Genomic DNA, 23,790 nt, shown 5'->3' on the forward strand with positions numbered 1-23,790 from the left:
AGGGGGAAGGGGGGTAGCCAGCCCCTCTGGGAGGTCCCTGCGCCCCGCAGCAAAACTCACCCAGCTCCTCCGCCAGCCCCACTTCTCCGCCCCGGGATCCAATAGCTGACACCCCCCCACCCACCGTGTCCTGGGAGGGGGGACTCGGGGGGGGGGGGGCTGGGCTCCCGGGGCTCTGGCCGGCGGCCGGGGGGGGGGCGGAGCCTACCCCCCCCCCCCCCCGCGCTATAAAGCAGCAGCCCGGAGCCGGCGGCTCTTTCCATCGCCAGCCGCGGGGCCGGGCCAGGATCCGGATCGGGGCCGCCGCGCAGCAGCCATGAGCGCCCGGGCCACCTCGTACCGCCGCGTCTTCGGGCCGCCGCCGCTCTCGCCGGGCCCTGCGCGCTCCGCGCAGTGGGCGCGCGGCTCGTTGCGCGCCGCGCAGCCGGCCCGCCTGGCCCCGGGCGCCGCGCGGCTGGACTGGGCGCTGGCCGAGGCGCTGAACCGCGAGTTCCTGGCCACGCGCGGCAGCGAGAAGGCGGCGCTGCAGGAGCTCAACGACCGCTTCGCCAGCTTCATCGAGAGGGTGCGCGCCCTGGAGGCGCACAACGCGGCGCTGCGCGCCCAGCTGGGCCAGGCGCAGGCCCGCGAGCCCGCGCGCGCCGCCGACCTGTGCCAGGGCGAGCTGCGCGACCTGCGGCGCCAGCTGGAGCAGCTGGGCCAGGAGCGGGACCGCGCGCAGGTGGAGCGGGACAACCTGGCCGAGGACCTGGCCGCGCTCAAGCAGAGGTGAGGGGGCCGGAGTGCGGGAGGGGGCGCAGGGGAGTGGGGGGTGGGTTATGGGAGGGGGCGCGGGGGAGGGGCGGTAGGGATGGGCGGGGGAGTGGGGGGTGGGTTATGGGGAGGGGGCGCGGGGGAGGGGCGGTAGGGATGGGCGGGGGAGTGGGGGGTGGGTTATGGGGAGGGGGCTCGGGGGAGAGGGTAGGGATGGGGAGGGGCGCGGGGGGTGGGTTATGGGGAGGGGGCGCGGGGGAGGGGCGGTAGGGATGGGGAGGGGAGGTGGGTTATGGGGAGGGGGCGTGGGGGAGGGGCGGTAGGGATGGGCAGCGGCGCAGGGGAGTGGGTTATGAGGAGGGCATGCAAGGGAGTGAGGGGTGGGTTATGGGGAGGGGGCGCGGGGGAGGGGCGGTAGGGATGGGGAGGGGGCGCGGGGGGGTGGGTTATGGGGAGGGGGCGCGGGGGAGAGGGTTAGGGATGGGGAGGGGGCGCGGGGGGGTAAGTTATGGGAAGGGGGCGCGGGGGAGAGGGGTAGGGATGGGGAGGGGGCGCGGGGGGGTAAGTTATGGGGAGGGGGCGCGGGGAGAGGGGTAGGGATGGGGAGGGGCGCGGGGGGGTGGGTTATGGGGAGGGGGCGCGGGGAGAGGGGTAGGGATGGGGAGGGGGCGCGTTATGGGGAGGGGGCGCGGGGAGAGGGGTAGGGATGGGGAGGGGGCGCGTTATGGGGAGGGGGCGCGGGGGAGAGGGGTAGGGATGGGAGGGGGCGCGTTATGGGAGGGGGCGCGGGGGAGAGGGGTAGGGATGGGGAGGGGGCGCGGGGGGTGGGTTATGGGGAGGGGGGCGCGGGGGAGGGGCGGTAGGGATGGGGAGGGGAGGTGGGTTATGGGGAGGGGCGGTAGGGATGGGCAGCGGCGCAGGGGAGTGGGTTATGAGGAGGGCGTGCAAGGGAGTGGGGGTGGGTTATGGGGAGGGGGCGCAGGGGAGAGGGGTAGGGATGGGCAGCGGCGCAGGGGAGTGGGTTATGAGGAGGGCATGCAAGGGAGTGAGGGTGTGGGTTATGGGGGGGGCGCAGGGGAAGGGCTGCAGGGATGGGCAGGGGAGTGGGGGTGGGTTATGGGGAGTGGGGGCAGGGGAGGGGCTGTAGGGAGGGGCAGGGGAGTGGGTGCAGGGGAGTTGGGGGTGGGTTATGGGAAGGGGGCACAGGGGAAGGCTGTAGGGGTCGGTGGGAATGGGGTACAGGAAGATGGAGAGAAGGGGGGCAGGGGGCTGGATGGGGAGGGAGTGATGGAGGAAGGGTTACAGGTGAATGGGGTGCAGGGATCTAGGGGCTGTGTCAGCAAGGGGGGAGGGGATGGGGGTGCCGGGCGCTGAGTGCAGTAGGTAATGGGGTGTAGGGTGGGGTTTCTGCTGAGCTCCTCCCCCTGTACTCTTCCAGGGTGGGGGAGCTCGCTGGCTGGCTGATGAGAAAGGGTGCAGGGGGGTGAAGGGCTGCAGTGGAAAGGGGGGGCATGGTTTGGGGTGGAGGGGGTGAGGCTGGGGGGATGTGGGGGACGAGGTACAAGCAGGTTGTGTGGGGCACGGGGGTTGCTTGAGGGTGCAGGGAAGGGGCCATGGGGCACACGGGGTGGGGTGGAAAGTGCAGCAGCGTTGGCTCTGTTTGGCCGATGTTCAGGGCAGACTCTGGGCCCCACCCAGCTGCAGCCCAGCCCCCCCCCATGCAGGCAGAGCAGCTCTGAGGCCAGTGGGCTGTGGGGGGCACAGGGTGAGGTTTGGGGGTAGAGCTGGGGCCGGAGAAGGGAAATGGGGAAGGGTGGTGGGTGGGCAGGAGGGGTTGGGGGGAAGGGAGGGGCTGGGAGGATTAGAGGGCAACTGAGGCAGGGATGGGTGGGGCCATAGGCGCTGGAAATAGCGGGGCTGCTGCACCCCCAGGCTTGAAGTGGTATCCATTGTATACAGGCTTCACAGTTCAGTTCAATGGCTCTCAGCCCCTCCCCCCCCAAAAAAAAAATTGTTCCAGCCCCCCTGGGTGGGGCTGGCCACCTCCCTTATAGTGTGGGCCTATGGCCTGGAGGGGACCCTGTCTGCCTTGGGGGAGGGGATATCCCAGCAGCCCCTGGGGCGGGGGGAGGTCTGCAGTCTGGGCACCCCCAGAGCAGCGTCCCCCAAGCCCGAGCACAAGGCGGAGTCGGCAGTGGGTGGGGCACTGAGCTGCTGCATCTGGAACTAGGGCACCATGGGTGCGGGGGAGGGAGAGGGGCCCTGCTGCCCCTCTGGGCCCATGGGTGGGGGGGTGCTGCAGGGTGTGGCATCCCCCCTACCCACATGGTCCCTGCAGATGACTGCAGGGCTGGGCTGCTGGCCCCCTGCTGGAGAAGCTGGGGTTGGGGGGACTTCACAGCTGCCGCCCTCTGCAGCTGGGAAATCCCCTGCCCCACTGTGATGGGGGGGGGTCTTTATCCTCTAGGGAGAGGATGGGGTGGGGGCTGTTCACAGTGCAGGATTCCCTCCCCAGCACTGCCCCACCCTCCTCCAATATACCGCAGGGCCCGTACCCCTGGTTTGGGGGGGTGGGGGTGGACCAATGCGGAGCCCCACTCGCCCCGCTCCGCTCAGGTGGGGCTCCGAGCTGGGGCACTTCAGGGGACTGAACTCAGCCATCCCAGGAAGCGGTGGGGGCAGAGAGGCCCCTCTGATCGCTGGCAGTGTTAGTCCCGAGGGGTGAGGGGCAGGTAGCATCCCGGGAGGGGAGGACGTGGTGGGGGGAGGGTCACGGGGTGTTCAGGGAGCGTGCGCATGGGGGGTGCTGGCATGAGGGGGTGGGCGTGGCAGGGGCTGGAGGGAGCAGCGTGTGGGTGTGTCCTGCCTGCCTCTGACCCTCTTGCTGTGCCCCCTCCCCCAGGCTGGAGGAGGAGATACACAGGCGTGAGGATGCAGAGAACAACCTGGTGCTGTTCCGGAAGGTGAGTGTGTGCTGGGGAGGGAGGGTGGGCTGAGGGGCTCTGGAGTGTGTTCACCTGCCCCCCCTTGTATGCACACTTGCACACACTCATACTTGTGCATGCAGTCTTGTTCACGTGCTTGTGCACCTGATCACATACACTTCTGCACGTTCCTGTACAAACGTGTCCTTGCAGGTGCAGTGCACACCCGTGTGTCTGCTCACACGCTCCCAGGCAGCAAGCCCTGGAATCGATGGGCTCTCGCTGTCATTCACATGACACCGTGCCAGCCCCGTGCATTGAGGGGACACGTGGAGCCGAGAGCCGGGCGTCCCCCTGTCCAGGCCGCGTGTGCAAATCCGTGTGATCCAGAGCCCAGCACTGCGGAGACCTGAGCCCAGCTCTGCCCTGGCCTTGCTCTTAGCAGCCCTGAGCTGCCACGGACTGTAGGCATGGGGTGGAGGGTTGTGACTGGATCTACACCTGCCCCAGTGCAATGCACGCACCACAAGTCGTGCAGCCCTGTGGGCACGTGCACCCAGGAGCATCACCCATGCGATGGTGTCCACATGCTTCGCGCCCACACCCAGGCCTGTGCACCTCCATGTACACACCTGCATTGGGGGAGACACGTATGGCCCACGAGCGGTCACACAGGCACTTGCGTACAGAAATACCTGTGCAAAAACACCCCCATATGGGCACGTGTACACACACAGAGTCCCCCTCCCCGCCACCTCCAAAAAATGCCCTCCGTGCAGGGAGAGGGCGGGGACCTGTGGGCCGGACTGCCCTCAGCGACGCCCCCCCCCCGCCCCCCCACGGTGGGCCTGTCCCTGGCACTCGGCCCCCTGCCTCCCCCTCCACAGGATGTGGACGACGCCACCCTCTCCCGCCTGGAGCTGGAACGCAAGATCGAGTCGCTGATGGACGAGATAGAGTTCCTGAAGAAGCTGCACGAGGAGGTAGGGGGAAGGTGGGGGGCACGGAGGGGAGGCAAAGGAGGGAGGTGTGGGAGTGGGAGGGGATGGGGGGGGGACTCAGCAGTAGCCAGCTGTTCCCTGGGCTTGCCAGTGGCCAAGGTACCTTTCCGCCATCTCGTGGTGAAGCGCAGAAGTGCAGTACAGCCCCACCCTGCGCCAGGCTGCCGCGCACCTGGGTGAAGGGCGGGCGGGGGGAGGCGGTGGCACCGACGGGACCCCAGTACTAGGCTCACAAACTTCTGGGTGCAGCTGGGGCCCCACATGAGTCAGATTTCAGGGCGTCTCATGGTCTCTCTTGTCCCTGTGCGTGCGGCTGGCGTGTGCAGGAGCTGCGTGACATGCAGGTGAGCGTTCACAGCCAGCAGGTGCAGGTGGAGATGGAGCCGGTCAAGCCAGACCTGACGGCCGCGCTGCGTGACATCCGCACCCAGTACGAGAGCATCGCGGTGAAGAACCTGCAGGAGGCCGAGGAGTGGTACAAGTCCAAGGTACTGGCCCCAGTCGTGGCCCCCCGGGCCCCATACGCTCTCTGTGCCTGCAGGGGGAGCCGGGGACGGAGGGGGCGGGCACGTGGGGCACGGCTGCTCCTGCTGTGGGGGGAACAACCTCACCTGCAGGAAGCTCCCCCTGCACCTCGCTGGGGTAGCATTTTGGGGGGTCCTAAGACCCCCTCCCCGACACTCCCTCCCTCCCTCTCAGTTTGCCGACCTGTCGGACGCAGCCAACCGGAACCACGAGGCGCTGCGCCAGGCCAAGCAGGAGATGAACGAGTCCCGGAGGCAGATCCAGAGCCTGACCTGCGAGGTGGACGGGCTGAAGGGAACCGTGAGTACCATTTGGAGGGGTGGGGGGACCCCAGCGCCCCATAGCACTGCTCTGAGGGAAGAGCGCCTCCTGGTGGAGCTCCCTGCAGCAGCTGGTTGTATCCCCCGCGCTTGAACAGGGAATCACAGCCCAGCTTGCTTGCTGCGGCACAGCTCCCCCCCCGCCCCGCCCCAAATGGGGGGAGCAGCTGCCTCCGGATGGGATGTAGAGGGAGCGGGGAGAGACCGGACCCCTTTGGACCAGGAGTCCGACGCCTGCCCTCCCGCCCGTGGCCAGAACGAGGCGCTGCTGCGCCAGATGCAGCAGCTGGAGGACCAGTATGGGGCGGAGGTCGGCAGTTACCAGGACACGGTGGGGCGGCTGGAGCAGGAGATCCAGCACCTGAAGGAGGAGATGGCACGGCACCTGCGCGAGTACCAGGACCTGCTCAATGTCAAGATGGCGCTGGACATCGAGATCGCCACCTACCGCAAGCTGCTGGAGGGCGAGGAGAACAGGTGGGCGTGGCACTGGATAGCCCGGCTGGCAAGTGCCATGGGGAGAGGGGGGCGGCACGGCTCTCCGGATGCCAGGAGGGTGCCTCTGTCGCAAGGGGTGGGGTATTGCAAGGGAGGGGGCTGCTGTCCAAGCTCTCCTGTTCCCCTTCGTCTCCAAGGGGGCCGGGTGGGGTGAAGGATAAGCAGGGGCCTTCTGCCACTCATTGCGCTCTTTGACCCCTCCCTCAGGATCACGATCCCCATCCACTCGCTGGCCTCCCTCAGCATGAAAACTTCGGGTAAGTGAGCAGCCACATGGGGGTGTCTGTCCCTGCCTCCCCCAGGAATCTGCCCCTCCCCAGCCAGTGTTTTGGGGGCTCCCTGCATCCTTCCCCAGGTGTCTGGGGTGTCACTGGCCTCTGCCAATTGTGTGGGGTCAGCTGCATCCAGCTGCTCTCGCTGGGGAACCTGGGAAACAACTCTGATGTCGCTGAGCAGTATCATTAGGGGCAGCACCTGCCCGTTGCGGGATCTTCCCCAGTCGTGGCCAGAGTCTGCTGTCCTGGTGCACACCCAGCCCAGGGCTTGGAGGCCTCACTCTGGGGGAGTGGGTTCAGTGGCTGCAGCCCCTTCCTCTCTCATGGCCGCCCTGCACCCCCCTGCCCAGTGCCCGAGCCGGAGCAGACCATGGAGAGCCATACCAGGAAAATGGTTCTGATCAAAACCATTGAGACCCGGAATGGAGAGGTGAGTCTCCACCCCTCAGTGCGGGGAAGCCCCGGTCAGGAGAGGAGGATGGGGAGCTGTCAGGATGCAATGTGCCAAGCCGAGGGTATCGGGGTGTTGGGGGATGAGGTCAGGGCAGAGGTTCCCTGGGGGTTCAGCTGTCATTGAAATCCCAGCACATGCAAGGAGAAGTAGCAGTGTCTAGTGGTTAGAGCAGGGAGGCAGGACTCCTGGGTTCTATGACCAGCTGAGGGTGGAGTGAGCTAGTGGTTGGAGCAGGGGATGGGACCCAGGACTCCTGGGTTCTGTACAAAGCTATTGGGGAGCATTGTGTAGTGGCTACAGCAGGGATCCCTAGGACTCCTGGGTTCTGTTCCTAGCTCTGCCTCTCTTGGGCTAATCGATTCCCCCTCTCTGTGCTGGGGATAGTGGTGGGGCAGGGGGCTTTGGGGGCGGGGCCTGTCGGAAGGGCTCCAGGATCCTTGGTGGCAGGGGACGTAGCCAGGCGCTGGGGCTGAGGGGATGGCGGGGTGGGGTCTAATCCTGCGGTCTCTGTTCCATCCTGCCCCTGCCCGCACACGGCAGGTGGTGACTGAGTCGAGGAAGGAGCAGAGAAGCGAGCTGGACAAATGATCCCGACACCAGGCCTCTGCCCTGGACCGAGGCGATGGCGTGAAACTGACATGCAGAAGCCACTGCGAGACCCCTGCTGCAGCCCCCCACCTGCTCCCAGCCACGCTGGCCTTATTACTACTGATACCTCTGACAGCCCTGCCACACCGCCCCATCCTCCCAGCCTGCCTGCCCCCACAGTGCACCCAGAGGGGTGAGCACAGCAATACCCCCTCACAGCCCAGGGGCAGGGGCTCCTGCAGGGAAAGGAGCCAGGGGACCCTGCCTCCTGATCCCCCACGCCTTTGCCCCTCTCACCACATGCTGTTTCCTCTGTCCCACCCCTGTCCTGGGCCCTTGGATCTGACCTGGCTGCTTTTCTGCTCCAGCTCTGCTTTGGGGAGGTAACTGACCTTCCCAGACTAGCCCTTCTGAGGGGGTAGAGCAGGATTAGGGTGACCTGACAGCAAGTGTAAAAAAATCGGGATGGGGATGGGGGTGGGGGGTAATAGGAGCCTATATAAGAGAGAGCCCCCAAATTGAGACTGTCCCTATAAAATCGGGACATCTGGTCACCCTCAGCAGGATCCAGCTCCCCCTCTGGCCACTGCCTGGGCTCTGCCCATACAAACCTCGAGACCACTACCCAGTCCCTGGAGCGACTGCTGAGACCAGTCCCCAGATCCGGGTCTGCTGCTCCATCCCACCACGATTCCCACTCCCAAGGCAGAGGCCCTGACCAAGTTTGGTACCAAAGAGGCGTGATGCTGAAGCTGATGCCAGAGGGGCGTTGTCCTGGTTCCGCTCTCGACCCTGGACTGTGGAGGGGTGGTGCCTCCCGCCAGCTCTTCCCAGTGCTGACAGGGTTCCTGCTAACAGAGCACTAGGGTCAGTGCTGTACCAGAGCCTCCGTTTCCGAGTGTGATCCCAATGTCTGATTGCAATTCTTACGGCTGCTACTGCTGTCTGACACGGTGCCCGTTCCCAGGGCGGAGTGCGGCCAGGCCCCAAATTCTGACCCTGATCAGTCCAGAAACTGCGTTTTAGGATAGAAGAAACCAATGGCAGGGACTACTCACCACGGCTGGATTTCTAGCCCCAGCGCGCTCAGCCTGGACTCCTGCTCCCCAGGTAAAGTCCCAATACAAATGGCTGATGTTGACGCAGTTCCTCGTCCCACTACTGACTCTTCTCATTGCTGCCGAATCTCTGAGTCGACTCTCCTTTGTGCTGCTGAGGAGCAGCTGGGCGTGATCCCTTTCCCAGGGCTAAGGCCATGTTCACCACCCAGTACTGATTGATGCCTGCTGCCAGCTCCTGGCTCTGATTTCTGCTTTGACCCCAAATCCCAGCGCTGAAAGGGATAACTGCCACACGCTGCTCCACAACCGTGCCGAGTGAGACCAGGTGGGTGAGCTAATGCCCGTTACGGGACCAGCTTCTCTGGGTGAAAGAGACAACAGCAGTTGGTCCAAGAAAACCGATTAGCTCATCCACCTTGTGTCTTTAGTATCCTGGGCCACAACCGGCAGTACTGACGGTCCAGTGCAGTCCCCAATTGTGATTCCTTCCCCAAGGAGCCCTGCTGTGGTACTGAGTCTCCGTTCTCCTTTTGAACGGATCCCTGTCTGCCTGATAGCGCTCGTGCCTCTCTGGGATTTCAGACATGTTCTTAGTTCTCAGGTCCTGCTACGGGAGAGTTTCTTCTCCCGATTTTTGGCCCTGGCTCTAATACTTGAACAGATGCATGGAACAAGGTTTCCTGCTGCTGAAATGTGCTGCTCTTCCATCTCAGTAGCGATTCCTGAGCCCGATACCTGCTGCTGCCACCAAGCCCTGCTGTGCTTTTCCCATTCTGCTCCCATGAGTGAGTCCCGCAGCACCTTTCTGAGCCTGACTGCTGCTAAATATACAGTCCCAAAATGCTTTACCCCACGGCTCTCCCCACATGTCTGTGCTCTGGGCACAGGCCATGCCTGACTCAGATCCACCTCCCTTGCCCTAGCTCTGCCTTTAACCAGTGGGCTGGGGTAGGGACCCCTCACCCTGCCAGAACGAGACACGCTGGAGACTCTGAGTAGGTGCAGGCTAGTTGCTTTGGTGCTCCCTGATCTGCCTGGACGACGAGGGTTGCCCAGCGCTCGGCCTTGGTGTTGAACGTGCCCTGTCTTGCTTTACTGGCCACTAAAGATCATCACAAGGAATCTCTGCGTCTGCCTCTCGTCTGTGCCTCCTTGTCCCAGTGTCTGGTATCTCCACCCAGGGGCAGGGGGGAGAGGCCTCAGGTTTGACCCCTTCAGGCAGTGCCCACCAAAGGGCCCCTGTCTGAGGTGAGTTGTCAGCTCTTAGGCCTAGTGGGCAAGTGGTGCCATCCCAAAATAACCTCACCCCACTTGGACCTAGCAGACCTCCTGGGTTGGCAGCTACTGTGGGGGGGCCAAGCTCCCTGCCTGTCCCTTTAGGGCAGCATGAGGTGTGGTGGTGGCGATGGGTGAGGGGGAGCTCGCCCATGCTGTGTCTGCTGGGGGGGGTGGCGAGAGGCTGGACTCAGAGGAGGGCCCCACAGGCAGTAGTGCCTCTTCACCCCTTCCACTGCAGCTCTTGGCCCTGGCCAGCTCCCCGCTTCCAGGGAGGGGATGTCGTGTAGGAATCCAGGCGGACAGCGGAGTAAACTGTGACCATGCTGCACAGTGAGATCCAGGCGCACAGGGGTGATCTGTGGGCACAGCAGTGCCACAGGGCTGTCCTTGGGGCTGTGTCAAGCTGTGCCTGGTTGCCAAGACCTCGCACCATGGTATGACCTGGCACCATGGCACGACGCTGCCGTCTGACCTGGTGGAGCTAGCCGAGGGGCGACCTCACAGCAGGATGGGCACCAGCCAGTGACTGACAACCATGGGGAGTGTCTGGCATGGCCCAGTGCCAGGGCTTGGCCCACTGGCATGATGCTGCAATGTGACCAGGAGCTGGGCCCTGACCCCTGTGGCCCCTTGGCGTGACCTGGATACGGGGCTGTGGCCCCTTGGCATGACCTGAGCTGGGGCTGTGACCCCTTGGTGTGACCTGGAGCTGGGGCCATGGCCCCTTGGTGTGACCTGGAGCTGGGCAGTGACCCCTGTGTGACGAACTGGGCCTGTTCTTAATGTTTCCCCTGAATAGTGTGGGGGGTGCCTTGGTTTCCCCTATGCAGTTCTTGAGTCTCTAGGGGGTGGGGTAAGGGTGTATGGTTGTTGCAGAGCCCTAGAGGGCAGGTGTGTGCAGGGGTCTGGACACAGAGAATGGCCGACACCCTGTTTCCTGGCCACTGATGGCCTGGGCCCTTCCCCCCTGCAAGGTGAGAGCTAAAGGGTTGGAGAACAAAGGAATCCGGTGACCTCCTGGCCCGGGAAAGGGACAAAGCCCAGAGCAGGGGGGGCTGGAGACTGTTTCAGTTTGGGGCTGGCTGGGGACATGCAGTGAGGGGCAGACAGGGTTGTCTGGCTCACGGCCCCCCAAAATGGACCCGGCTGAGGGGTCCTGTTCTCTGCACCTACAAGCTCCGTGTTAGACCATGTTCCTGTCGTCTAATAAACCTTCTGTTTTCCTGGCTGGCTGAGAGTCCCGTCTGACTGTGGAGTTGGGGGGCAGGACCCTCTGGCCGCCCCAGGACCCCGCCTGGGCGGACTCGCTGGGGGAAGCGCATGGAGGGGCAGAGGAGGCTGAAGGCTCCGGGGTCAGACCCAGGAAGGTGGAGCCGGGGGAGCTGTGTGTCCTGCAGACAGGCTGCTCCCCGAGAGGAGACTCCCCCAGAGTCCTGCCTGGCTTCCTGGGGAGCAGTTCCCGAGCATCGCCCGGGGACCCCGTGACCCCCTGTGGCCCCTTGGCGTGACCTGGAGCCGGGCCCCAAGACATGGGGGGCGGGTCTCAGCGCTTCTCCCACCCGACCCGGTGCATCCGCCCACCGCTCTACCCACGCCCTTCTCTATGGTCTAGCCCTTCTCTATGGTCTATACGCCCCAGCTCCCTTCAGCTCAGATCTCGCGAGGTCGTCGACTTCCGCTGGGCGACCTTGTCCCGCCCCCCGCGCGCCTGATAGGCCGGAAAGGCAGGCGGCCGGTGGGAGGGGCGGACAGCGCCGACCAATCAGTCACCACAGCTCCGCCCTACGCCTTGCGTCGCCCTGGCCCCGCCTCCCTTGCTCCCGATTGGCTCGCTCTACGATCGACCCCGCCCCCCAGGCGGAGGCAGGTGGCCAATCAGCGCCCTTGGTATTTTACAAACCGGCGGGGAGCTGCAGCCTGCCCCCGAGCCGCTGGGCTGAGCGGGGCGGACGCAACCGAATCAACCGGGAGCAGGTGGGGTGGGGGAGTCCTGGGGGGCGGGGCCCTGGGCTTATTGGGGGGGGCTCCCTGCCTCGGGGGAGCCCGGAGGGGGGTCCTGGGTTGGGGGGGTCCCCGGCCTTAGGATCCCGAGGTGGGGGCAGTAGAGGGGGGACCCCTGGGGGTTCCTGGCATGGGGGGTGTTTGGGGATGAGGTGTCCATGGGGGGGCCCTGGGGTGGGGAGTAGGTGGGCACGGGGTGGGGTTCCCAGTTGTGGGGGGTCTCTGGGGGTGTCAGGCTTGGGGAGTGGGGGGGGGCCCTGGCCTGAGGATGAGGGAGGCTGTCAGGTTGGGGGCAGTAGAGGGGGGATCCCCCCCCGGGAGAGTGTGGGGATGGGGTGTACTTGGGGAATGCCTTGGGGTGGAGAGCATCCAGTGGGGGATCCCTGAGGTGGGGGCCTAGGAGGGTAGTTGGGAGGGGGGTTTCTGGGGCTGTAGTGGTTGGATGGGTCCCTGGAGGGGTTTCCCTGTTGGGGGAGGGGGGGTTCCCTGAGAGCAGTGGGGTGGGGGAGACTCTGGGCTGTTGCCCAGTAGGGGGCCCCCTGGGGACCAGCAGAGGGGGGGTATGGGTGGGGGGCAGTAGTGGATTGTGCAGAGCTGGGGCAGGGGACAATGTGGTGTGCGTCATGGAGGAGACGGTCGGGCAGAGATTGCAAGTGGGTGCAAACTGCCGGGACTTGTTGGCCTCGGCCCTTGGGGTGTGGGTGAGCCTCCCCTGGGGCCGGGGCTGGTGGCATTATGCACAGGGCAGAAAGCCTGTAGCTAGTGTTGACCCTTCACTAGCCGTGCAGCTCCCTGGCTGGGCCAGAAGTGATGGGCTCCGTGCGCCGCAGCATGAAATAGGCGAGTGAACTGGGGCAGACTCTGCAGTGGCCAGGATCCAGCCACACGGGGCATTGCTCTGGGCCTGTAGCCAGTCCCCAGCCGGCTCTGGAGGGAATTCCCCATGGGCTAGTGCTGCCAGCTCAGGTCTAGCCAGGGGGCTGGACTTGAGGAGCCCAGCAGTGGGTCTCCTCTGGCGTGGTGGGGAGGTGGTTACGCGCTCTGCATGTTACGCTCTCTTCAGCTCCTGGGAGCTTCTCTTCTGATGAAGTGAGCTGTAGCTCACGAAAGCTTATGCTCAAATACATTTGTTAGCCTCTAAGGTGCCACAAGTCCTCCTGTTCTTTTTTTTCTCTTCCTCCAGGTGCAAATGCCAGGAAAGGTGCTGCGGTGACTTTGCTTGGTGCAGCTGTCAAAAATGGCCCAGGTCGGGAAGAGTCCGGAATGGGCTTCCTTTGCCCACCCACCTCAGGGCAAATGGAAAGGGAGCTGCTCCCTGGACAGGAGTGAACCGCAGCTGGGAAAGGAGAACGAGCCGTCTGCCTGGGACGGGTCAGACACGCGGAGCCGCAGCAAGATCCCTGTCCTGTCCAAAAGCCGCCTGCCCCCGGACTTCCAGCAGCTGCACCAGGCCTGGGAAAGCCAGTTCCAGAAGGTGAATGGAGGGTGAGGGGCCGGCCTCGAAGCACCATTTGTTGGCTGGTCCCTGTGCTTGGGAGAGAGCTGCATGGAAAGAGCTGGAGAGAGGAGGAGAGAGCTGGGGCACGGCCGAGACACACAGCAGGGGCCTGCGCCACTGTGGAGTCTAGACCCCTATTTACCCCTCTTGGGCGTGGGAGCTGGTACGCTCGGCTCGCTTGGAATGTGCTGGCGTCTGAAACAGGGTGCTGGTGCCTATGTGCTCCCGCTGATCCACAGCCCCCTTTAACAGGGGCAGGGGAAACTCTGGTGCCTCAAGCCCCCGGGAGCGCGGCGTGAAGTGTCTTAACTGCCCAGCACATTGTTAGCAGATAATCTGACTCTGGTGCATCTGATCCTGGCTGGTACAATGTTCTAGCCGATGCCCCCTCTCCGGGTCATATGGCCACGGCTGTGATCCACTGGGAGCATCACTAAGAAGAGCTGGGATCAGCTGGCAGGGTGCTCTGAGCCCCCCTTCCACTGGGATGCTGTGTTCCAAGGCACAAAATAGCCCACATTTCTTGTGCTGCAGCTTCGGGTGATTATAGCCCTGGAGCAACAAGGTGATCATAGGCTGTGGGGGCGTGCCCGTGGTTTGACACTAGTATGGGACCAAAATCTTTATTAAAACGAGAAAAGGGGGGTGTGGAGAAAGTGGTGGGTAAGAGCAGGGGAGACAAGCCCCTGGGTTCCGTAGCTGTCTTTGGGACAGGGAGTGTGGTGTAGTGGTTAGGACATCGGCTGGGAGTCAGGCCTCCTGGGTTCCATTCCCACCTCTGTGACTGATGTGTGATGTCAGGCAAGATGCTTCCTCGCCTAGTGCCTCAGTTTCCCTCTCTAATGGGGATGCGTCTCTTGCTCCTTACGCTTATGGCAGTAGGTAGAGGACAGGCACGACGCACGGTGCCCCAAGCCGCGTCCATGCTTGTCACTGCGGTGTAGGTACGCCTGGCAGCGAAAAGCTCCGGCCCTGGGGAAAGGCTCTGGCAGCAGGGAGTCAGCAGGGTCCGACGCTCGGTAGCAGCGTAGACATGGGAGGTGCTGCTTGTGTGCACAAAGCCGTGTTGGGGTGTCCCCGGGGGCTCAGGTGTGGATGCACTTGCCTCAGCTGGGTCTCGCTGTCTGTGCTGCCGTGCTCGTGGGGCATGCAGCGTTCGCACTCTGCATGCCTTCATCTCCCAGGTGACTGCTTTTCTGCCCTGCCAGGGGAAGGCTGCCGGTAAGAAGCCCTGTCTGCAGACCTGTCCCTTTAACCTGGCCTGCAAAGGGGACAAGTTCCATATTGATATGGCTGCAGCCGCGGAGCTGCCGGCGGGATCCCCGGAGCTGCCGAGCAGAAGCCAGCCCGGAGGCCCCCTGGAGGAGATACACCTGGGGGCAGCAGCCCAGAAGACCCCGCCAGGCACCAGCCTCCCCAATGGCAAAGGTACCTGCTCTTGTGCTGAAAAGCCGTGCTGGTGCAGTCCCAGCCTCTGCCAGCAGGGGGCCCCAGGCTCCTTTCCTGACGTCTGTCTCCTGCTGTGATGCTCTCACATCTCACAAGCTAAGCAGGACTGAGCCTGGACACCGTGTGGATGGGAGACCTGGCGGGACAACTGGTTGCTGCAGGAAACTGTCCTGGCAACTTGTACTTGGGGGCTCTTCCCACTGACTCAGTGCTGGCCCTGGTCCCCCAGTGTGGGCCTGGGGTGCTCGGCTGCAGGAACAGGGTAGGGAGCTGCTGAGCACAGTCCCCTGGGGCGCGGTGCAGTTGGAGCACCATCTTTCTGATGAGTGGTGAGGCCCAGGGACTGGCTACCTCTGCCAGGTGCCACGGCACATTTCCCAAATGCCCAGGCCCAGAACCCTGGCATTTCATTGGGCGTTGGGCCACGTGTCCTAGCCCAGCTCCAGCTCCGGTAAGTGCATTCATTGCCCTGGCAATGTCAGCTGCCTTCGGGATTCTTTGCTATCTAGCCCTGCAGCGTTGCTCTGCACTGTGACCTGGCAGCACCACTCTGCCCCAGAGGTGGCCGCATTTCAGAGCGAGGTGATCTTGTAAAGCATTTTGGGGTCCTTCAGGATGAAAGACGGGCTAAGATCACAGGATGTGGGGGGCCAAGCTACCTGTGGCTTAGTGGTTCCGTTTCGGCCCCTTGACCACCGTGGTATCTCTTGCAGAAGTTGGCCCAGTGGAGTTCGTGGCTGACCCGGCGGCTTTGGCCAGCATCCTCTCCAATGTGGGGCTGGCAAACAGCACGCTGGGTGTGGCCAGGAAACCCAGCCTGGCCCGGCGGGTCCCTCTGAGGGGGAGCAGGGGCAACTCGGTCCACGCCAGCGGGTCTACACGGGTAAGTCCTGTCATCCCAGGCCCAGCGGTGGAACCAGCTCCCTGCTTACGCTGTGGCTGGCTGGCCCGCCCTGTTGTGGGTCCACCTGGCTCGCTCTGAGCCCTGGGGCCGGCACACAGTAGGGTCAGCACAGGTCCTGACGGCCTCCTTTCTACGGTGGGCTGAGGTCTGAGCTCCTTTGTCTGTAAATTGCTTTGATGTCTCGAGGAAGTTCTGACTTCTCTGCTTTTCTCCTGAACACAGCGAGCTCGCAGCCCCCTCACACTAGGACTTTAGTAAGGGGTGGGTCAGGGACCCACTTTCCTAACTGGCCTTCCTGGCTGCTTCTCTTTCCCCCAGACTGTGCGTGGTTCCCTGTACGTGGCCTCGGGGACCCCTGCCTTGTGCCCGGATCCAGCCCGCACCTCCTGCTTCTCCCGGCTGGCAGCTAAAGGTACAGCCCCTGGCTCCTGCAGCTGGGGCCCGGGTGGCCCTGGGTAGGGTGGATGGTGCAATGCAGGAGCAGCTTCCCCAGAAGGTGACCTCTTGCTGCAGGAAGCTGCCTGCATGGGGGAGAAGGGAAGGGAGCCTGGCAGCATCTGCTGATCCTGGGCCCTTTGGCATCATTAATATAGTGTTGATTGCTCCCCGGGCCTGCTCTTGGCTCGCCGCCTGACTTCTGCCCTCTCTGCTCCGGCCCCCAGATGCAGCTCGTCGAGCCACACAGGATCCTGCTCAGCACTGTGGCCTGCTCCTTAAATCTCAGCAGATCCAGGCCCTGTCAGCGACACTGCGGGACTTGGGGTCCCGTGCCCAGCCCGTGGTGAGTGCTGGCTGGCTCCAACCTTCCTCTCTGCCTGGCTAGAGATGCCATCGGAGGGCAGTGGGACACCCACAGGGTTTGGAGGGGCTGCACTAAGTCGCAGCTCCAGCTGGCAATGCCCCGCTGCAGAGGGGCCGGTGCTGGAGCAGGCTGTCTGCCTCCAGTGCTTAAGGAGGCACCCTGGGGCTGGCAGCTGGGAGGGGCCTCGGGGGGGTGGGGGAGGGTGCAGGGGACTCCTCGTATTAGCCTTGTTCCCTGCGCAGCCCACGGCACTGGGTTCCTCTGCTCCAGAACCCGCCCTAGTCCACACCTGGCCTGGGCCAGCTGCCTCCCCCCCCCACCCCCGCGTGACTGGTGCCTGCCGCTCCCACGGCCCCTCGGGGTGGGTCACCATGGGGCTGGATGCGTTCCGTGGGTGATGGGGTGCCCGTCTCCAGGGTGGCTCAGATGCTCCAGTTCCTTCAGTTGGGGGCAGGGCGCTGTGGGTACCATGTGCCTGCCCAGCCCCCCTTGAACCAGGTTTCTCTCGGCGCCAGGGGCACCCTGCTCTGCAGAGACTGGGCGCAGGGGCGAAGGAGGCGTGTCGGGGGCGCCCGCATCCCATTGCCACGGCGATGCAGAGTGAACCAGCCAAGAGCCAGGAAGCCGGTGGAACCAGGGACCAGTCCAGCAATGGCAGGCCGGGGTCCTTGAGCGATGGCAAAGGGGGCAAGGCTGGCACTGGGGGGCAGAGTGCAGCCCACAGGTGACAGGGGCGCGAGCCATTAACGGGTACGGGGGAGGAACATACCATTAACCGCCCATCGCAGCTCTCGTGGCTCCGTGATCGGCTGGAGGTGCACAGCGTGTACCTGGCATTCCCAAGGAGTATCTGCAGCCAGCACTGGCCCCGTCGCGTCGTCTGGAGCCAGGTTATGATGGATTATACGGGGGGCCCTGTGCTGACACCCGGCCAACTCTCTACACACACCTCTGCCCCCTGCTGGGATCCTGAGCCGGGGGGTTCAGACCCAAGGGGCAGGGGAGCCTGGGTCTCGGGTGGCAAACAGTGCCCTGCACCTGCCCGAGTCGGCAGGGGTGGGGAATGAGCAGCCCCTGTTTTCTCTGCTTCAGCAGCAGCTCACCCTCAAGGACAGATCCCATGGGAGCATCAGAGACAGGTAAGAGCCCATGTCCCGTAAGCCTGGAATAGATCCCAGGAGTCCTGACTCCTGCTCTAACCCACCAGACCCCACTCCCCTCCCAGAGCTGGGATAGAACCTAGGAGTCCTGACTCCCCTGCCCAGCCCAGCCCAAATTCCATCTTGTCTTATGAGTGATGCAATGTCAGGCACTTCCACAGGCTACCGTAATGCCCTTGTCGTGCCTCCCCGGTCCCCGCCCCCCATGGCTGATGACCAGGCTTGGAGGGGTTAGATTGATATCAGTCAGTGTCAGGACGTGTATTTCACTGGAATCCACGAACACACCACCCATTGGAAGCGTGGCCAGCCAGAGCCGCCATCCAGCCCTTCCTTGGCAGGGCTGGGCGTATGATGTCCATAGTTTGTGTTTTAAGCATTATAACCGTTTTGAATCTCAACGTGTACTGTCTCCGCTCCGCTATTTTCAGAGCTGCAGGGTCAGACCATTTAAATCGCTGGAAATAGGGAAAAACGCTTAAAAACATTGACGTTAGCCATCAGAAATGTAAACCAAACCAGACTCCTACCGAGCCAGTTGCTGACAGTCTCCTCTCCCCCGTCCCTGCAGAGGAGTTCGTGCCAGACCTGGATGCCCTGGCCAGCGTCCTCTCCAACGTGGGACTGAGCCACGCTGTCCTGGGGCCCACGGGGAAGCTCAGTCTGGCTCGGAGGGTGCCAGTGAAGGGGCTGCGGGGTGTCCCGCCCTCCACTCAGGGGAGCCCCACGGTGAGCTGTTCGGGGTCTCGAAGCCTGGCCTTGTGGCTTGGTCCTTGTTGGGATCATGTCTCCTATCTGGGGCAGCTGGTGCTGGGGGCACTGCCTCTGCCCGGCGCTTTGTGGGATCTACACCCCGGGGGCTGGCACCAGTGGGGCAGGAGGAGGGTATCTGGTCCCAGGATTCCAGCAGCTGGGCTGGCCCCTCCAGCCGTAGCTTGGCCCAGCCAGTGCCTGCGGTGATGGGGTTAGGTGCAGCCCCAGCTGCTGAGAGGTGGGCAGGGTAGCAGCAGCCCAACACAGGGGTTTGGGGTGTGCCTGGCCCTGGCCTCTGGCCCACAGGGGCTCAGCACCCTGCCCTTGCCATCTGCAGAGCAGAGGGGGCTGAGGTGGCCTTTTCTCTCCCCCTCAGGGCAGCAGAACCTCGCTGCTGAGACCTCAGATCAGCGTCCCCCCAAAGGGCGACTTCGGCCACGCCTCCTGCTACTCCACACTGGGACTTAAAGGTACAGACCCCTCCCCTGCTCCTGGGATCCAGCGTGGGGGGTGGGAGCAGATGGGGGAGGGTCTGTTTGTGCTTGGGCTCTGGGGGTTCCTTTTTATGCACGAGCCACAAGTCCTGGGGGTGGGGGGGAATTGGTGCCAGGTTCACTGCCTTCAGCCTCCCCTTCTCTCCAGGTGCTGAGGCCCTGGATGGCCACCAAGCAGCCCAGCTGGCTGGCACGCCCAGGACCCGGGAGATCAGCCGCTCTTCGCCCTTTGGCTCCGCCAGGAGGGTGCCCGTCACGCAGCCCCAGTCCCTGGTTTGTACCCTTGGGCAGGGCAGGGGGTGGGAATCTCCTCAGGGAGGGGTTGGTCTGAGCAGCTCCTGTCACCCGGACCTGCCCTCTGCTCAGCTGGTCCCCACCCTCACCAAACATGACCCATAGATGGGACCCAGGCGTCCCCTGGGGTCTGCCTAGGAGTTAGAGCCGGGGGGCTGGGAGCCAGGACTTCTGGGTTCTGTCCCCAGCTCGGGGAGGGGAATCTAGTGGGTTGGGTGGGGCTGGGAGCCAGGACTCCTGGGTTCTCTCCTTGGCTGTGCTGCACTCACTGGTCCCTCCCCTGTCTGTGAGGCAGGGGCCTGCCAGGCTGGGCCCTGTTCAGCCCTGCCTGGGGTCTGTGTCCACGAGTCCTAGGATGGACTCACTGCAGCGCCTGGCTCTCCAACCAGGGGAGCCCAAAGAGAGCCTGGCCAGTCCGTGCAGGGTCTGTTCCCTGGGGTGCGGGGCAGGGGCAGCCCCAGTGAGACCCAGCCCCATGCGCGGGGCGCTGTCCACATGAAACCTTCTCCCCTCGCAGCGCCGTACCTGCTTCTCCACCCGCCGCCTGGCCGTCTTCCCCCGCACGCCCCGCACCGAGGGGGCCCTGGACAAGCGCCCGGCACAGGGAGTGCTGCAGGTGGGTGGGAATGGGGCTTTGGGGGGCAGGAACAGGGACAGATCAACTTGGTTCCAGGGTGCTGTGCCTGGATGCGGGAGGGGCCTGGCTCCTGGGCTGTTGGGGAGCAGTGGCCCTGCTCAGGGTCTGAGGGGTGGGGTGCCCCCTTGCTGACAGGCAGGCTCAGGGCTCTGCCAGCCCTTGCCTCCCCAGAGCTGAGCCAAGCCCGGGTGTCCAAGCCCCAGAACAAGCCGGGCTCCTGTCTGCAGGGGTGGTGGCGGTGGCCACATCCCATTGCCTGTAGCCCTTCGCTGACCCCGTGTTCCCATTTCTAGACCCCAGCCAGGTGGGCCGGCGGCCTCTCCCCGGAGCCCAGAAGCCCTGACCCCGATGAGTCAGTCCTGCCCTTGGTGAGTGCCCTGGGGCTGCGGGGGCGTGAGGAGACCCAGCTGGGGGATTCCTTCCTTTGGCCAAATGCCAGCTGAGCCCATCCCACTCTGGGACAGCAGCCCTGGGAGGAGAGGGGGCTGCAGTGGGGTCTGACCGATGTCTTGGGGGCTGTGTGACCTCCCCCATCCAGGATCCTGTATCCTAGCTGAATTTGGGCCCCCCCATGGCAAAGAGCATGGGGGGGATGCTGAGTGGGAGTTGGAATTGGACCGTCCTGCAGCTTCTGTGGGGAAGATCATTCCGTGCCCCCACCCCCCGGGAAGGGCCTGGGCTGAGCTCAGGTGGGGGCCCTGCAAGCGGGGAGGGGGTTCCATGCTGGGTCTGGTCCCACGCCCCTGATGGTGCCTCCCCCCAGGAGAAGATCGTGGTGCGGCTCTTCGGGGACGGGGAGAGCCAGGTGGCCACAGAAGCATCAGCGAGGAAAGCGCTCGCTTGGCCTGGCGAGGGGGGCAGCAAGACGCAGGTAGGAGGGGGGGCCTGGCTCGGTCCTGCAGGCATGGGGGGGAGCCCCCAGTCTCCCGGGGGCAGCATGGCCTGAGAGGCCAGCGTGGTGGTGAGGATAGGGTGGGCTCCCTCGGATACTGGGGGGGCTGGGCTGGGGGGGTCCTGTTCTGACTCTCTCTCCTCCCGGCAGTGCATCGAGTTCCTGGCCCGGCTCCTGCGGAAGGAGGTGGAGGGGGCGGGTGGCTCCTCCAGCCTGGATGAGCTCCAGAGCCTGCTGGCTGCCTGCGCCCCGTCGCCCAGGGCCCCCCGCACGCCCCCTCCCCTGCCAGCAGCCGGCAGCAGGCTGAAGCAACTCCCCTCCCCCTCTTCGTGCCAGGGCCCTGCCAGCAGGACAATGCCCCCGGCCAGCTCTGCGGCCTTCCCTGCGGCGGGCACCACGCTCACCTTCTCCTCCCAGCGGCCCGTCTGCTCCCACCCTCTCATCCACTCCCTGAGGTCCCCCACCGCCAGCGGGGGTGCTGCAGGTAGGACATGGCTCCTTCACCCCATCGCCGAGAGCCCCCGGGGGCTACAGGGCTTCTTTGGACCCCCCTGTCCCCGTCCCCGTCTGCCGGCTACCTGGCTACTGAGCTGATGGGAAATGGCCAATAGGGGGCGCTGCCTCCAATCCAGCCCCGGGGTGTTCAGGTCTCCATTTCTGCAGCCCCTGTGGCTGGCCGGCCCCGGGGGGAACAGGACGGATGGACAGACTGTGGGCTCCAGGCCCCCGGATGGCTCATGTTCCCTCTCACCTGCAGGGGCCAGGGCTGCCCCTGCAACATCCCCCTCCCGCGTGGCCCTGGTGAAGCAGCGGTTCAGGGACCTGCTCAGCGCCCCCCAGCGCTTCCAAGAGGCCTGCCTGGACGACGAGTGTGCCTTCTACATGGGTCGGCTCCCTGGCAGCCAGGCCCCGGCCCCCCGCTGCTGCACGGACCCTGTGGCCACGCTGCTGGAGGCCCGGGAAACCACAGTGAGTCGCTGGCTCTTCCCCCTCAGTGTCTGTTCCCTGGGGTCTCCGGCATTTGAGGGGTGGGGGCTGAGCCCTGGTGCCAAACCAACTGGTCCCTGGGGAAAGAAGAACTGAATCAGGACTCCTGGGTTCTCTCCCAGACTCTAGTGGGTTTGGGGGGGAGTGGGGGGGGGGGACCAGGACTCCTGGGTTCTCTGCCTGGCCCTGGAAGAAGGAGCTAGTGGTTTAGTGAGGTGGATGCTGGGAGCCAGGACTCCTGCTTTCCAGTGCCCTCTCCTCCCCTTGCTTGGCATAGAGCCCAGAACTCCTGGGTCCCAGCTGTGGGCACTGGGAGGGGTTCGGGGGGCAGCGTATGTCATGAGATGAGATCCCAGCCTCAGTCTCTCCCCTCCAGCACTTTATCCCCATCGTGCAGCCGGCACCTGGTGGCCCCCCAGGGGAAGCCAGGAGTTCCCTACAGGCAGCCCTGCCGCTCCAGCCCTTGAGATGACGGAGGGGAACCAGACCCGCTTGAGCTGGTGCCCGCCCAGGTCCTGCCACAGATCTGCTCCCCACTGGCAGTCATGGCAGGGGCTCCCCCCCCAGCACAGGTGGGGTCTGGCATGCCCCCCACCTGTGTCCCATGCCAATGGATGGGCCGGGCGGGCACCTCCTGTTCTTCGTTCCAGGGGCACATCGGTGGCACCGGGCGGGCCCCACGTCACCCTGGCCAGTCCAGGACTCCTGACCTGAGGGTGGCTTCTCTAGCCAGACCCCCCGAACCCCTTGCTGGAGACGTCACCTTGAGCGCTGGGGGGCGAGCAAGGCAGCCTCTGGCGCCCCCTACTGGCGTCTGCCCAGCTGCTGCTCAGGCCAGGCCTGTCACATCACCTGCGTGCCGGAGCTCCCAGACCCGCCAGCTGCCGCTAGCCTGGATCGCGGCCTCTGCGCCTTCCCGTGTGATCTGCAGGCATGTCAGTGACCCCTGCAAAGTCTCTAGGACCTCCCGGGGCCTAGCCCCGCCTCAGCCCCTCTATTTATTACGAGCCCAAAGCCCAGGGGGCTGGGAAGCAGCAAACTCGTTTTGAATGACAAGCTGTCTGTTACTACGGCACCCTAATAAAGTATTGTTTACACTTGGCTGCTCTTGTAGGGTCTCCTGTTTTGCTATAGGCCCTACAAGCTCTGCAACAATCATGCACCCTTATCCCACCACCTAGATACTTAAGAACTGCATAGGGGAAACTGAGGCACCCTTCTCTCTCCCAGGGCCAAGCCGCAGGCTCCTCTCCCCCGAGACTGCTCGCTGCAGTCCCCAGGGGGCCCCCATTACTGCACCATCCTTCTCGCTGGTCACACACTCCCAGGGGTTAACCACCCCCCGAAACCGCTCCTCTCTGAGCCTTCAGCACTCCTGGTCCTTATCAATCCCCCTTCGTTTTACTGCTCCCCCGTCACTTACTGCAGGAAGCACTACAGTACATCCCACCGCTGCCACCAGCTGTCACGGAGTCCCCGGGCGAGGCTCTGGCCCTGCTTCCCTACAAACCCAGGCAGGACTCTGGGGGAGTCTCCTTTCTGTGAGCAGCCTGTCTTCAGGACACACAGCTTCCACCTTCATGGGTCTGACCTCGGAGCATTCAGCCTCCTCTGCCCCTCCGTGCACTTCCCACTGCGAGTCCGCCCAGGCGGGGTCCTGGGGAAGCCAGAGGGTCCTGCCCCCCAACTCCGCAGTCAGACAGGACTCTCAGCCAGCCAGTAACACAGAAGGTTTATTAGATGACAGGAATATGGTCTAACACAGAGCTTGTAGGTGCAGAGAACAGGACCCCTCAGCTGGGTCCATTTTAGGGGGCAGTGAGCCAGACAACCCTGTCTACACTTCACTCCATGTCCCAGCCAGACCCAACCTGCCTCCCCTCCAGCCCCTCCTCTGGGCTTTGTCCCTGTCCCGGGACAGGAGGTCACCGGATTCCTCTGTTCTCCAACCCTTTAGCTCTCACCTTGCAGGGGGGAAGGGCCCAGGCCATCAGTTGCCAGGAAACAGGGTGTCGGCCATTCTCTGTGTCCAGACCCCTTCACACACCTGCCCTCTAGGGCTCTGCAATGATCATACACCCTTACCCCACCACCTAGAGACTTAAGAACTGCATAGGGGAAACTGAGGCGCCCCCACACTATTCAGAGGAAACATTAAGAACAGTCCCGCTTCGTCACAGGTGGTTACACTTCCAGTGGCTTCGCAGCTGCGCCCCTTCCATAACAGCCCGGCCGGAGCAAC

At 64.3% G+C, this 23,790-nt stretch overlaps 2 protein-coding genes across 2 annotated transcripts; both read left to right on the forward strand.

Moving 5' to 3' along the window:
* The first annotated feature begins 316 nt into the window (after window positions 1-316).
* PRPH (peripherin) lies at window positions 317-7,338 on the forward strand. The gene is made up of 9 exons (XM_077838876.1): window positions 317-768; window positions 3,656-3,716; window positions 4,565-4,660; window positions 5,005-5,166; window positions 5,378-5,503; window positions 5,780-6,000; window positions 6,229-6,278; window positions 6,647-6,726; window positions 7,291-7,338. Exons 1-9 carry the CDS (start codon window positions 317-319, stop codon window positions 7,336-7,338), a joined length of 1,296 nt encoding a protein of 431 aa, XP_077695002.1.
* A 4,242-nt stretch (window positions 7,339-11,580) lies between these two features.
* TROAP (trophinin associated protein) lies at window positions 11,581-22,649 on the forward strand. Its single transcript, XM_077838823.1, has 17 exons — window positions 11,581-11,651; window positions 12,862-13,152; window positions 14,385-14,604; window positions 15,339-15,508; window positions 15,848-15,941; window positions 16,192-16,310; window positions 16,847-17,055; window positions 17,424-17,470; window positions 18,063-18,220; window positions 18,621-18,714; window positions 18,887-19,011; window positions 19,550-19,648; window positions 19,963-20,037; window positions 20,433-20,540; window positions 20,712-21,045; window positions 21,319-21,530; window positions 21,925-22,649. Exons 2-17 carry the CDS (start codon window positions 12,916-12,918, stop codon window positions 22,018-22,020), a joined length of 2,397 nt encoding a protein of 798 aa, XP_077694949.1. The 5' UTR covers window positions 11,581-11,651; window positions 12,862-12,915; the 3' UTR covers window positions 22,021-22,649.
* Window positions 22,650-23,790: the final 1,141 nt, after the last annotated feature.

This window comes from Eretmochelys imbricata, chromosome 20 (genome assembly GCF_965152235.1).
Source record: "Eretmochelys imbricata isolate rEreImb1 chromosome 20, rEreImb1.hap1, whole genome shotgun sequence".
NCBI lineage: Eukaryota > Metazoa > Chordata > Testudines > Cheloniidae > Eretmochelys > Eretmochelys imbricata.